This window comes from Corylus avellana, chromosome ca1 (genome assembly GCF_901000735.1).
Source record: "Corylus avellana chromosome ca1, CavTom2PMs-1.0".
Taxonomy (NCBI): domain Eukaryota; kingdom Viridiplantae; phylum Streptophyta; class Magnoliopsida; order Fagales; family Betulaceae; genus Corylus; species Corylus avellana.
Genome location: NC_081541.1, coordinates 1,133,322 through 1,148,660, shown reverse-complemented (window position 1 = coordinate 1,148,660; position 15,339 = coordinate 1,133,322). Strand labels below are relative to the sequence as shown.

Here is a 15,339-nt window from a genome sequence, read left to right as displayed (position 1 = left end):
TTATTTTTATTTAAAAAATAAAAAATAAAAAATTAATATAAAGATTGATTGATAGTGTTACATCAGCAAAATTAGATAAAACTGTGATGAATAACATTTCTCATTTGGGAAAAAGACTTTCTATGTAACGTTCTTTTGCAATGATCTCTTTAAACTTTAAAAACTTTCAATTAGGTGTATCCAATTTTAAAAAATTTGTCGTTAGAGTTTGGGTTTAAATCAGATGAAGTACATGTAATATGTCGCTTATAGTTTTGTATTTAAAAATAATTTAATTTTTAAATAATTAAAATAAGAAAAAATAATGGAAACCATGCTTGGCCATGGGTCAATACGGTAGCATTTTTTTTATAAAAAAAAAATTAAATTGAGAGTAATTGAAGTTTAGGGGATGATTAAAAAATGTTTAAAAAACTTCCTAAACGGTTGCACACGACAAGATGAAAAACATGCGGTAACTACAAAAATGTGGCTCAACAATTAATTTCTAAACGACGTGTAGTAAGCTTCCTTTTCTCTCTTCAATTTTCTTCTCTATCACTGTTTGGAGCGATAGGAGGAATGGAGGATGTGGGTCCTCTTAAAGGAACTGACACGTCGCACTTCGTCACACTGTGCCGCTTACTTTCTTCGGTCGCGTGCTGATTACCCTTTCCCTTCCAAAACCCCAAAGGAGTTCCGCTTTGAATCCCACATTCTATTGTAAGTTTTAGCGATTATTACTCTTTCTTAATACTGCTTAATGTATTTGGTGCAAGAATTTGTGTTGCTTTTTGTTGTTTCGCTCTATCAAGTAATGCAAAAAAAAAAAAAAAAATTCCATTAAAGCTTAGGCAAATAGTTGAATGAATCTGAAATGGGTGTAGCTAATATGCAGAGTTCATTGTTCTGTTGTTGTTGAGCCTGAGGTTTTTCAGAGAGTTCTCTTTGGCTGCTGAGAAGAGCGTTTATATATATATATATATATATATTAAATTCATCAAAGAAAATAATAGGATAGAAAAAGAAAACTACTTATATATATATATATATATATATATATATATATATATATAATTTAAACACATGAAAAAATTGCTCTCGACTTTTTTTTCTTTTTTTTTTTTTAACTTGAGATAATGTTTTTTCTTTCTTTGTTTTCAAGTTGTATCGGTTTTTTTATTAAGTTTTGGAATGCAAGTTTTTTTTTTTTTTTTTCCTTTTTAAGTGTAACGGCTTTCAGTGGGTGCTTTTGATTTAGGTAAATTTGAGGGTGAATATGGAGATGGATGTTGAAGAAGTGGAACATAAAGAAGTGCCAAAATGTGAATATGAGGTTGTATGCATGCAAGATTTGGTAGGTTGTGAATGCAGTGAATTGGAAGAGAGGAGTAAGAAAGCTGAAGCGAAGTGTGTTGAGTTGGAATTGGATATTCATAGGAATAAGAGCGAGTATGAAGTTCTCGAGACCAAATTTAAGGCATTGGAAGTTGACAAGCTTGAAATTGAGGACGAACTTAAGGTATTGAAGAGGGAGAATGATGAACTCAAAAAGCTTGTTAGCGGCTTTGAAGGTGAAAGGAAGGTTAGTAGTGGAAGTGAGAGGGATATGAATAGGATTGTCGATTTGATGGAGGAGAATCAGGAGGAAGATAAGCTCATTCAGCTTTTGATTGAGATCAGCGTTTTGGAATGTGAGAAGAAGAGGGCTGAGAGTGAGGTTGAGGTTTGGAAGGAAAAGTTCAAGGAGATGGAGTCGCTGGTTTTAGTGTTAAATGAGAATTCAGTTTTGAGATGTGTGGAATGGCCATTGATTGGTGGGACAAAAACAGGGTTCGGATTACAAAATGTTACTCATGATGTGAGAGTGAAGAAAGAAGCAGTTGAAGCAATTGAGACTTTGGTGAAGGTTGGCTCTACTATTTGTCATTCCCCTGTTAAAGGAATTGGTGATCTAAAAGCAGCAGGTACTAAATTACAGGACCTCCTTATTATTTGTGTGCTTTTTAAATGCAAGCTTTAGGAGATTATGTTTAGATTAGTTGAGCTGAATCACTTAAACACTCATGTCTTCTTAAGTTTTATGTAAATTGGGATAATAGCTGCAGAGGGGTGCACTTTATTGGTTGGGTTTGATTTATATAACTGAAAATTATGTGCGTCATCTCCGCTGTGAGCTACTTTAGCAGTGTGCGTTATGACAGTGGTCGTCATCGTCAAATGTTATATGATTGCATCTCCTCTACAAGCAACCCTTCCAACGTGTTACAAAGATTCTTAGTATAATGCATTAATCTAGAGTGATTGCATACTACTGTTCTCATTTCAGTGGATGGGGTCTTTTTCGTCAGGGCAGGGGTTTGGAGTTTAATTGTTGTTTATATTTCAATGCATATCATATTGCATGAAGCTTTTTTGCTAGGAAGGAAAAATTATTACATGATCAAATATGTAATGCCATTGCATGATAAAGTGAGATGAGATAGTCTATGACTTTGTTTTCATTTCATCTTTTGTGGTAGGCACGCCTTGTAATGACTTTACATATAGGGAAGATGCTTGTATTAAGGAAGAAAAGAAAGGTCTCTGTTTGGCATACGGTAGACGAGTTAGAAAACAATTGTCATTCGAAGAAGCAAGGAGCCCCAGCAAAAAGTTGGCTCCATCCACACCAGCTGGTGCTAGACCAGCTTCTCTTGGCATCATTGATATCAGTGACAGTGACGATGAGCAAACTACCCATATCTTATCACCTGCTTCTAATGATGAGGTAATCGACAAGGTTCACATTTCAGAGGATTGCACTTTAGGATTATCTATGGGAAGTGAAAATGGAAAAAATTCTGGGAATAGTTTGAAACGGATACATTATGACGAAGTTGAAGACGATACGGATGCTTGGAAGGAGAACCTTTTGTTTACTCCGACACCCAAAAAACGAGCTTTTAATGTTTTTACTAGTGACACTGAGAGTGATGAGGATGATAATGTTCCGATCTCTAAACTCATTTCTAAACTCAAGCGGATGCGTCTCCTGGAAAAAGTTCCTGATGAAGAAGGTTCTGATTTGAATGACTGCTCAGATACTGCTACTTCTCTAGGTGACAATGTCACGGGTAGTGTTACCCCTCAAAGGCGGCATCTGATGGCTTTAAGAAAATCTGTAGGAAAAGGTGGGGCAGAAAGAAACTCTTCAAGTCAGGCCAGTAAGACTAAATATGATCGAGGAGGAATCCTTGCATGCGAGGATGCTGAAGATGATGATTCAGAAGAGTTTGGGTCAGACAGCGAGGGTGAAAGCTTGGGTGGATTTATTGTTGGGGGCTCTGATGTTTCTGATGTGGATGATGCTTCTAGTGAGTCACAAGAGGTATCAGATGAAAATTCAGACTTTGATGAGATCAAATCCGAAAATACAGACTTTGATGAGATCTTATCCAAACTTCAACGGAACCAAGATCATAAATTAAAATGGGAGTTTGAGGCAGACATTCTTGCAGCCTTTGGAAAGGATACTGAATTGTGCATGAAGGCAGTTTGTGCTCTCTTTCGGCAGCAAACTTCTGGGGAAAAATCAAGCAAGGAAGCATTTTACTCCAATCACCGAGGCTTTAGCAAGTTTGATGCTCCAAGGTATGCATCTGAATGCATAGTGCTCATAGTTAATTTTATAGATTTATGATTTAATTGAATTACTCTCACTTTTAGATGAAATTATACCATTAGACCTGTTGATTTTAAGAATACTAATTGCTGACATATAATGCTTGTATACATTTACTATTTGCTTCCTACTCTGTCCAATGCAATGATAAGATGATGCAGATTCATTTTAGTTTCTTTCGATAAACTCACCTCATTCTCAGTCCCTCAAATTCAATGGATATGAAGAATTTTTATCAGATATTCTGATTTTAAACTCCCTCTGTTATGAATTGGCCAAATTTCATTTTTGCTTTTAATGGGGCCAAAGATTTCTTCTAACTGGTGCAATAAGCATCTAATCCTGAACTTCTTTTGCCTGAGAAAAAAAAAAAACTTTCCTTCTCCCATCACTTTACAATCTTCCATAAGCTTTCCCATTTTGAACTTTCCAGTAATCATTTGGTTTTAAAGGATAATTTATGATTCTTTTTGTTTCAAATTTGCCGCATTCTGACCAAAAGAAAAAAAAATTGTCACATTCCAGACCAAGTAAATGTTGCTAGACTTTTCTGTCCAAGGCAAAACTTCCATCAATATAGCCCCACAGGAGTTTGAAGCTTAGCCTGAATAAGTGAGATTCCCCCATCTATCACTTTACACTATTTGTTTATATTGATTCTAACATCTGAAAATCTCCCGTGTTTCTACTTGAACTCTTTGAGACACCCCTGCTTTTAATCTTTTCATTTACTGCACAAGTTGAGCAATATATTGTCCCTGCATCCAGACGTCCCAAGCAGGTGGAGCTGGTGGGACCCTCCCCTGCCGTCGTGCAGTGTAATAGGGCAGGGGGTATTGCACTGGATCTTAATCCACTGGGTACCACTCCAGCTGATGACATTACTACTTTCATAAACTTTGAATTCCTTAGGGCAACCTGAACATACAGTCGGATGAGATGTTATTGTTGAATGACTTATGTTTTGAAAGTTATCAAAAATCAGGAAAGTTTACTTTAGTTGTTGAGCAAAAGAGAAAAGATGTTTTTCCAGATGCATCATATATCTGATTTCTCTGTGTTAATGATGTGCCCTTCGTTTCTTGTTTGGCCTGAGTTAATTTTTTAGTGAAAGCACTACATGTTACTGTTTCCTTTTTACCTTTTCTTCAAAAATTCGGTTCTGCAATTATTTTGTATTTGAGCAATTGACTCTCTTCCTAAATTGTATATTTTCTGAAATATCTGTACTATCATATAGGGGCTCTACTTTGGCCGAGTTTCTCACTGATGGAGACCCAGAAGGTGATCTTAAGAAATCTGTCAAGGAGTTGCAAGAGTATGACCCCGAGGCAGTGCAGCTGTGCAGAAGATTGGCAACTCACTACTCTAAGCAATTGTTTGAGATCTACAAGAACAAAGAGGATCCTTTCTTTCTCCCTTCTTGACATGACCTGCAACAAATTGAAAACAAAGATATTACTAGTCAAAATCTTCCATAGAAGTGTATGCTTGAAAATGGTGTTCCTGTTGGTTTTCCATTCCTCTGCTATGCCTTCCTGTTGTGCATGTTTTGTTGTATATATGATTTAAGTGATTGTATGTCTATCAGAAGCAAATGTCCCTAGGAACTGGCTTCCTAGGTCGTTTGTATATATCAAGATAATACTATAATTTCTTGTATTAGAATATTAATTAAATAATTAAATCTATTATTTCTAATTAACATAAATATTTGAGATAAGTAGTAATTTAATACTATATATGTCAATGAGCATTGAGTTATGGGCTGGGCCATTTGTTCTGGCGTGATCTCTCGCCATGATAAATGCTATTCGTGCACAAGGGCTGTCACGAAAAACAGAACGACCAAAGTTGGCGCACCATTGATAATTATCAAAAGCTTCTCAAGCATCGAATAATACATGGAGGATAGATTCGGCAGCTTTGCACATGAATTCTTCAGTGCAAAAAGATTCCAATAAATTTTGGTAATGAAAATATTTGGACAACTACGAGCATATTTGTCATTGTGTTCGAAAAATATAACTTGCAAGTCAAAAAGCGTATTTTTGGCCAAAAATGTGTTTTGGTCATTTTTTGATTTTTTGGATACTTAAAAGTGTTTTTAATTTTTTTTACCAAACGGGTACTTTTTCTTCAAACGATGTCAAACGCATACCCAAACAGGCCTTACGGCTTTTACTACAAGTTTTCTTTCAAATTAACTTGTCAGTTCATAATTAATGAAATAATTACGAGTGTATGGTTGATAAGTCAATCACTAATTAATTAAACTGACAAGTTAGATTTTTTGTCTAATCATTTTAGCTATTGTAAGAGAGCCTATATGAGACCCACCTGTTCTCAACGATACCTTAATTTATAAGAAAACTTGTAATTAAAGCTGTATTATTCTTACCAACATTCTTTTGGCAAGTGAGTTGTCCTAGTGGTTTAAAGTCACCTAAATTAATATTACAACCGTATCAATTCTGTATTTGCTGGCAATAAGTACTTATACAGCCATAATTGTACAGCTTGTGCCTCCCAACACACAGCTTGGAATTGCACAAAGCAATGAACATCAACCACCACCAAAGCAAAAAAGCATTAAAAAAAGAAGCAAAGAAACAGCAAATTGCAACAAAAAATAGAAACACAAAAGAAGTAAAGGCCACATGGGTGATGGGGGGGTGCATGGGTCCCCTAAACTTGCGAGGTGCCCCCCACATTCTCATGCACATAACATGCCATCTCCTCAAAGCTAATTATAAAAAGGATCCCTTCCTCAAACCCCCATCCACCATCATCACCCTTGGACTCCTACCCTTCTCTTTTCTACGTTAAGAGTTTCTCTCTTCCTCTCTTTCTCTCTCTCTCTCTAGATAATTAAAAAGAGAGAAAGAGAAGGAGAGAAGGAAAATGGCCGTTCCAGGGTCTTCATTCGGATTGGTAGCTATCATTTTCGTTGTCATCTTGCAAATGTCTCAGGCACAGGCACAGGCACAAGCTCCTGCTCCTGCCCCCACTAGTGACGGTATGTTTTCTTTTTATTCTCATGCTTTTTCTGTTTGATTCCTGAGAAATAGTCGAAAGTTTAACGCGTTAAAATTATATTCAACAAGTTTCAGATACTTTTCCTCAACTTGGTACTTCCAGTTTTTGAAAATTCTTTCATTATATTCAACAAGTTTCAGATACTTTTCCTCAACTTGGTACTTCCAGTTTTTGAGAATTCTTTCATATAATTCTCCTATTCTCGAATAAAATTTGGAAATAACATACAAACAAGAAAGCTATATGCATTTTTTTTTTCAAAGAAAGATCAATTTAAAGGAAATTAAGCAAGATATATTTTCTTTATTGTTTTCATCTATCCTTTTTTTTTTTTTTTTTGGAAAGAGAACCAAATAAACAAACCTTATAAATATATGTCTGATCGAAATCAAACATTTTCATGCATTTTTGTTGTTGTCAAGATTCTGTAAATTTTCATTAACAACGATGACATTGAAATATATATGTTCCTCGATCTCTGTGTTTGCAGGCACCTCGGTAGATCAAGGAATAGCATATTTGCTGATGCTGCTGGCTCTGGCACTCACCTATATCATCCACTAATCCACTCACTTGACGACTCGTCATCACCATAGAAGCTTTTACTCATCATGATATGTAATGCTGGATGTATTTTACATTATGTTGTTAGCAAGAGGTGAAAGGGTTTTTGGAATGGGTGGTATCCATCCAAATGGGGAAATGGCAGGGAGAAATTTCATCCGAAACGCCTATGTACTTAATTTTATACCCAAATGACTATCTCTTTGTTCATTATGGGCATTATTTATTTGTTTTTTTTTTTTTTTGGTGATCGCTTATAGTGTTGACAATTTTTGATATGACCTACAAATCCGACACAAACTCAATACGAAATTAAAGGATTATGGTCGAAGAGTTTGACCAGTTTAATTAAATTAGCCGGGTTAATCTTGATCTATATAGTCTTATACCCATGTTTTAACACGACCTTAATTTGACATGCAACGTAATAGCAAACAATTTTTGACATGACTTGCGAACCTGACATAAACTCAATACAAAATTAGAGGGTTATAATTAAGAAGCTTGACTTGTTTAATTAAATGGGCTGAGTTAAAATTAACCTATATAGTTGAATACATATGCCTTAACACATCCCAAACCCGACACACAAACACGAGCTGCCACCCATAATTACATACTAACCTATTTTGCATGTCAGGCCACCAAAAATTAGTGACAACAATGGCACATTGATCCTAAATTTCTTTTTTCCAATCTCTCCCATGGCTTGGGTGGTGCAACCACCCTTGACATCCAATCTAGCGGCTGCCACCACCAGATCAGGTGGTCCCAACCACCCCCACATTGTGGTTGGGGTGACACCACCCACACATATATAGTGCACTACCACATTACGGACTAGAGAGGAGAGAGAAAAATGAGTAGGTGTAATGTTACTCAAGAGAGCATCTGTAAATCATTTTATGTTAGAATTTTATACGAGATTATTTCTAAGAAAATACTTCCCATTGGAACCCTTGTTTTTGAATTTCTAAGCCAATAAACAATTCCGCGAAAAAAAATAATAATAATAATAAAATAAAATAAAAGAGAAATTGAGAGAAATTCAAAGATTTCAAAGCAGTACAAGTGTGTATGTGTATAGATATATATATAAAACACTCGACCAATTCAACCAATCTGTGTGCACTGAGATGCATATAATATATTGTTATGAATGAAGCAAATATGGTCCCCCAACGCCTCTTATTTTGGCCGGGCAAAGACCAAAAATTCACTAAAAGTTAATTTCCCAACAAATAGTAAGACAGAATATCATCAATGATCAAACTGAGATCAATCTCAGGAAAAAAAAAAATTAAACAAAATTGATTAGGGAGTAAACCCAAAATGTCACAAAATTTCTGCTCAAACCGAGCAACGAATTACAACCTAAGAACCAAAACTGGGGTATCAACTATGGACAGGTATCAAGACTGCATAAATACTATTTGCATGCTATGATATCCACAGAACAAAAACTTGTATGCTTTCAGATCAAGTGGCCTCTCTCTCGCCAAGTCACCAAAATTGCTTCCAGCCTTGAAGAAGTCAAAACTGGATAAAAAGCAGCTCCCGCCTATGTCATGAAGTTGCATAATGGTGATGTAGAACATATTTCACAACTTCATAACATGAAATCACAATCCCAACTGATGGGCCTGCACGCCCAACACGGGGACCAACTCCAGTAAAAAGTCCCTTTATCCCTCCATCTCTGTTTCAAGCAAATTTAGAATTCAGGAATTATGTAGGAAAAATCTAATCACTGTATAACTATAACTACTTTTTTTTTTTAAAAATAAGTAATTGGCTCTAAGGAGACGGAAAATGAAAGATTCAAACTAATGACATCCGCTTCATTAGACATGGTCTTCAACCGATTGAGCTACTTCTTGGGATTATTGTATAGCCATAAATACTACCAACAGAGAAATATTGTAGGCTTGCATCCTATAGAGAGCAGAATAGCGTCTTTTTTTTTTTTAATATCAAAAGTGATAAGATCAATCACCATAAGAAATTGTTAAAAGGCAATACCGAGAGAAACCATGTTAATAATGTACATGGTTGTTTAATTATTCGGCTGAAAATGAAATATATGAAATTAATATTTTTAAAACTCCCAAATGTAGGGGGGAGGCATGGACTTCCACAGTCCTTGATACACAACTAGTAAGATAACAGTGTAGGAAATTCGAGGAGTAATTCTGAACACAAACACTAGATAATGGAGACCAACAGAAAAAACCAGACAACTAGAAGACATTTATCCTAAAACTTACGGAAATTCCCAACCCTTTTGGCCCCACTCTATAATAATCTTTAGCAAGTACAAGACGGTATTCCCATTTTAAACACACCCCGGGTAGGAATTATTATAAGATTGATTGCGGCGCTCGACCATGGATTTGATTTAGCACTCTGCCTATGTTATAGAAAACCTAACAGCATTTCTCAACATTGCAAATTCTTGATGATATATATGGGTGAAACTTTTTTAACCTCATGTCTCATCATCATAAATTTTTTATTGCAAAAAAAGATATTAACTGTATAATTATATAAAGTAGCAGTGCTATACCTCCAAATCTCCCAAAGCGTTTGCCTTGTTGTCATTCTTAATTGCCTGACTGGATCATTCTGAAAATTTCAGGAAAAAGAAAGAAGGAAAAGACAACACACGTATATAAGTAAATATAGTAACAATTGAACCCAAACACACCATCCCACCACTAAAATTCCTATGACAGCATTGGAACTCAAAACCACATAAGTGAACCCCAAAGATATTAAGAGAAAATATCCTAGCAGAAATCAATGCAAGTGTAAATCCCTGCAAACAAAACATAAGAAAGCATAAGTTTCATTCTAAAGAGAAAAACCTCAATCTGTCTTCGAGTTTTCGCAACATCTAGAGGACATGTAGCACCAGCAGCAAGACTTCCTGCAACAAAACCAGCAGAAAAATTTGCCCCAAGGATACTCAATGCATCAGCTTCATCTCCCACCAGACCAAGGAGTTTTCTCCTAATCTGTACAATGAGAGAACAGACATAATCATCAAAATGTATACACAGAGGTCCCAGTATACATGTAAAAAAACAGTTTAAAAAATAATTTCCTACTGGTTCAAGAGTTGACCAACAGATTGCAGAGAAGGGAACATCTCGAGCAAGCTGAGCTCCCATGCCAGTCCAAAGGACACGGTAGCCTTGAACTGCTAGAAATAGAGAGTATGTCAATTAGAACTGAAATGCATAGGTAAAACAACAAATCATTATGTGCAGTACTGCCAGTATGAAAATAAAGATACGTAACGAGTAGAGTCCTTTCTTCTGTTGGTTTCTAATAGTTTGGCCATAACTAGTTCAGTTGATATTTTGTAGAGCGGATTAGGATATTGGGTATCAAGCTGTCATTAACTTATACAATCTCAAAAAATAACTCCATCTCAAGGGAGAATAGTAACAAAACAAGCAGTTTGAATCCTTATCAGGAAGCATACGTCACAACTAGAGTTATTTTCAAAATATAGTTTTAAGTTAAAGCCTAGACCTCCAAAAAACAAAAATCTGGTATTTTTTATTTGAAACTTCAGAAGTTCCGGAAACAACAAACTTTTGTGCTTGACCTACATTTAATCTGATCACAAGACCTACGTACCAGACGTCTAGTGGTAATGGAAAACTTTAAAAGAACCAACACCATGGCAGATGGTAAGGGGATTAACTTTTCCAAAATCTATTTTAATATATTTGGCCTTTGGGCCATTATACAGAGTCAAAATACCAGGGAACAAGCACAATTCTTTTGTGTTAACAGAAACTTTCCAATCATGCCAAGTTTAGTACCATAAGCACAAGAAAAGTCAACTTACAGTTGCTTTGAACACTAGTGCTCTGGACATGTGAGATGATCCCAAGAAGAGTCTTCCAGACTCCATGAGGCTTCATACCAGTTTGGGTCACATTAAATGCCTATTATCAAAACAATGAAAAGATAAGAAGCCAACACAAATGGAATTAATCATGTACACAAATAATTCCAACAAATGTCATACAATTCAAGAAAACAATGACAAACTTGTAAAAATTATTGCATTCCAATCTCACTGTTAACTGATATGCATTAAATTAAAGCTTTCAAAAAATTCTAAGAAAGGCCCAAATAACATCCCAACACTTCAAATGAATGTTCAAACTACCTGCATGCGAGTTCTAGCCAGTTCAATAGGGTAACAAGTTGCACAAGCTAAAGAGCGTGCCAATGAGCCTGCAACTAAGGGGGCATATGGAGTCGCACTTGGAACATGCTGTCCAGTAACTTCCTCTAACCGATTGCGGAATATGTCATAGCAAGGCAGGTAGATTCCCACCTGGTTTTGAAAGGAAGAAAAGGAAAATTAGTACATCTCAATTAAAGCATACTCAATACAGAGTTTTGTACACCCAGCAAATTCCATCAATGCAATCCTCCCCCAACCCCCCCAAAAAAACATCATAAAATAGGAACTTACTGTTGGTACAGCAAGTGCCAGACCTGCATTTGTGCCTCTCCATAGCCTGGCAAATCCTTCCTGCAAAAAGTACCCTCCCATTAAACCATTGCAGTTATAATCTACAGAGACCACCAAGATGAGCACTTAAACAGCAGAAAGAACTGATTACATTCTGAAACACAAATTAAAATGTGTTTACATCATTATAGAACAATATTTAGTGCCTACAAGTTTCAAACTCTCAATGTTGAAAGAAAAATCATGCCAGCATCTAAACCCAGCAGTTGCATCAGACCAGGAAATGTATATACAAGCACAATATATCCTCATGAAGCATTAAAGCAAAAGACATGAATCAAAACACATTTTTTAATGCAGCAAGAGCACTATTCTCCCTCTAACAAAATACATTTTTAACTATATGCTCAATAATTACAAATCCACTAACCTGACGAATAATTTTGTAGAAGACGTCTAGTGTTCCTTTGTATTGAAAACAATCAGGAGGACATATGGACACGGTACCATGGATTCCAGCACGTGCGCAAGACGGAGAACATCTTAGATCGGCAAACATCTGCGCTAACACATGGCACAGGAAAACTTAATGTATTGATGGTTGATGATAAACTTAATCAAAACAACAATGCTACCAAGATGGTCAAGAAAGAAGCAAGCTTTATGTAAGAATGTTAATGTCAAAAAGATATGACATAACCACTAGTAAAGGAGGGTCTACTAACATCTGGGTAATTCTTTCCCTTAAGACCACACCACGGTCTGAAGACCCCCAAACCCCAGAAGAAAATTAGAATAAAGGATACACATGAAAAGAAAGCTGCATTGATGTTAAATGCCATTTATAATTACAATGGAACAATATTTTTTAAGGAGTGCCCAATCCCCCAAAAATTACAACTATCGGTCTGTTTAGGTAACTGAAGAAACTCTAGCTACTCAATTTTAAGCTAGAACATCAACAGAGATATCGACAATATTTTAGAATAAGTTTTAAGTTTTCAATTTAGCCATCGAACAAAAAAGCTCTAATGCTTACCGTTCTTGGTCCGAAATATGACATGCGACTAATGAGATTACTTAGCGGATGAGAGTAAGCAACCCCTGCAGCCTGCGCCTGCAATCTTGTCTGACAGACAGAAGAGAACATTGTTTTAGACTTTAAAATACACAATTTCTTAACAACAAAAAACAGGAACAAACTTTTGCTAATGGACCAAATCAAAAGCATATCAATGGAAAACGGCGCTACATCAAGTAAAACAAATCCAGTACACACTAAAAGTTTTTCCTTAACTACAACATAGTGAAATCATCACTGTGTACGCAAAGAATTACACCACACTTATAATAAATGTGCGTTTAGGATTGCGATTTCGCAAGAATAATCTGCGTTTTTAAAAGATATCGCAAAACGTAAAGCGTTTGGCATTGCGATTTAAAAAGCACTTAATTTAAAATAGGAAAAAAATCTGCGATTTCAATAAGCAGGCTAGAGGATGCTTATTTGAAAAAGTGCGAATTTAAACCAAAATCATGAATTCACATAACAAATATTTAATAAAAAAGTATTTTTTAATATGTTTTACCAAACGTCTTTACGATTTTAAAAAGTAGCGATTTCAAGAACGCTATTTTTAAAATCGCATTTATTGAAACCGCAATCCCAAACGGACCATAAGAAGAATATAGTTATGCTCTTCCTTTCAATAATCATATACAAAGAAAAAACAAACTGAACCTCTAATTAAAAAAAAAAAAAAAACAAACACAAAAGCCATATATTACATAGTCAAACACCAACGCTTCCATTACCCAAAACCTAATATTTCCTTTCATTCCCACAGTTCCTCACCAAACAAATATAAAATCAACCAAAAACCAATACATAAATAATTTACACACACACACATTGATTTTCTTTTTATTTGTTGTATTTTTACCTTGACAACGTCAAGAGGATTAACGATTATAGCGGACAGAAAGGCGGCGCCGGCGGCGGATAGAGCTCGCTCAGTGACCCCCAAATCCCCATCCGAACTACTGTTGCTTGAAGGCTGGGCCTGCGGAGCACCGAATCTCAGCCCTTCTCTGTCCACCGTCGTTTCCATCACCACCGCCGAATCGTGCCCGTCCCTCGTGTTCATCCACGGATTTTGGCTTCGTTCCGACTCCACCATCCCCTCTCTGCTACTCTCTTAAGAACTTTCTAGAATTGATTTCGAGAGCCAAAAAAACAAAACAAAACAATTAAAAAAAAAAAAAAAAACAATTTTTTTTAGGAAACAAAAGTTGATAGAAGCGAATATGGAAAATCCATTGATCACTAAACGGTTTTCTGATTTCAGCTTATATCGAAATAAAAAATAAAAAAAATAAAAGAAAGGCTTTTTAATTTCCCGGTTCCTTGGAGAAGAGGAAATAGGGAGCCAAGGAAAACGCTTACCAGAAAGAGAGCGAGAGAAGCGTGTCTTTCCCTGCCTGTGTGTACTTGGTGAGGCCACGTTTGTTGACACTACGAAAGCGACTATGCTCGGCTTAGAAAGTAAGGAAACACTTCTGGAAGCACCATAAAAGTCAAGTCCGCCCGCTGTTAGACTTGGAAACCACAAAAGTGTTTTTTGCTTATTGTGAAAACAAACAGGGCCTTATCTTCGGCCGTTGGGCTTCTAGGGCTTTCTACAGTGCTTAAGGCGAGGCGCGAGACTCGGGGTGGAAATAAAGAGCAAATTGTAGAATAAAAAAAGGAAATTCTCCTTCATAATTTTTTTTTTAAAAAAAAATAGGATAAGTTGACATCTTCATATTATTCAAAAATTATAATTTTTATTTTTTATATTTAGTGATAGAAGTGTGGAAGACTCGACACCACTCCTTATCCACTTTTATTTTTCAGTTTTTAAGGATGAGATTGTTTACACACTCATATGGGCGGTGTCCATGACCTCACAAAATGATAGATTTTGCTTGATGAATTTACTTTATGATCCTTTTAATCATTTACAACAAAAATTTTCCAAATACGAAATGTTAGGCTTACCATATTTAAGAAAATATATGTCAATCTTTAGATTGATTATAGCATTAATTTATTTCCTTTTGAAGCCTTATCTCTTACTATTATAAAGAGGGTTCGAGTTGTATATAGGGTTAAATACAAAATTAGTCAACGTATTTTTGGTGTGTATTGAATTAGTCATTGAGTTATCAAAAGTGATAAAATTAGTCCTTAGGCTTTCTCAAACACTGTACTCTTAGGTTATGAAACTTGCAATATGAAGAAACAAGCAATTTTGGTGTGTATTGAATTAGTCATTAGGTTATCAAAAGTGATAAAATTAGTCCTTATGATTTCTTGAACGCCGTACTCTAAGGTTATGGAACTTGCAATAAGAAGAAATAAGCAAAGATGACCTCATCAGGTATGCCAATGGGAGAACACTCTGATGCTTAAGTTAATATTTTTTTAGAATGCATGAAATATTTTTTATGCCTCTCAATAACTTGTTTTCTTCAATTCACACGCTCACTTTTCTGTACTGCTAACCGCAACCGCATGATCACTCCTAGGTTTGTCAGACCTTTATGCCAC

The 15,339-nt window shown here is 35.7% G+C and overlaps 2 protein-coding genes across 4 annotated transcripts; one reads left to right on the top strand and one right to left on the bottom strand.

The window, feature by feature from the left end:
• The first annotated feature begins 528 nt into the window (after positions 1 to 528).
• LOC132168178 (uncharacterized) lies at positions 529 to 5,407 on the top strand. 2 transcript variants are annotated; one of them, XM_059579293.1, is made up of 4 exons: positions 529 to 702; positions 1,241 to 1,946; positions 2,502 to 3,612; positions 4,884 to 5,407. In XM_059579293.1, exons 2-4 carry the CDS (start codon positions 1,259 to 1,261, stop codon positions 5,068 to 5,070), a joined length of 1,986 nt encoding a protein of 661 aa, XP_059435276.1. In that variant the 5' UTR covers positions 529 to 702; positions 1,241 to 1,258; the 3' UTR covers positions 5,071 to 5,407. The 2 variants fall into 2 exon arrangements, with proteins under 2 accessions (XP_059435276.1, XP_059435277.1); XM_059579294.1 differs by having other exon boundaries at positions 1,223 to 1,946.
• Positions 5,408 to 8,358: 2,951 nt separating this feature from the next.
• On the bottom strand, positions 8,359 to 14,321 carry LOC132185468 (mitochondrial carrier protein MTM1-like). 2 transcript variants are annotated; one of them, XM_059599240.1, is made up of 11 exons: positions 14,194 to 14,321; positions 13,691 to 13,956; positions 12,787 to 12,876; positions 12,178 to 12,306; positions 11,748 to 11,807; positions 11,436 to 11,606; positions 11,109 to 11,208; positions 10,357 to 10,451; positions 10,114 to 10,263; positions 9,813 to 9,871; positions 8,359 to 8,945 (listed from the first exon to the last, which is right to left on the bottom strand). In XM_059599240.1, the coding sequence occupies exons 2-11, from the start codon at positions 13,925 to 13,927 to the stop codon at positions 8,813 to 8,815; spliced, it is 1,224 nt and encodes a 407-aa protein (XP_059455223.1). In that variant the 5' UTR covers positions 13,928 to 13,956; positions 14,194 to 14,321; the 3' UTR covers positions 8,359 to 8,812. The 2 variants fall into 2 exon arrangements, with proteins under 2 accessions (XP_059455223.1, XP_059455227.1); XM_059599244.1 differs by having other exon boundaries at positions 10,357 to 10,448.
• Between the last annotated feature and the right edge of the window lie 1,018 nt (positions 14,322 to 15,339).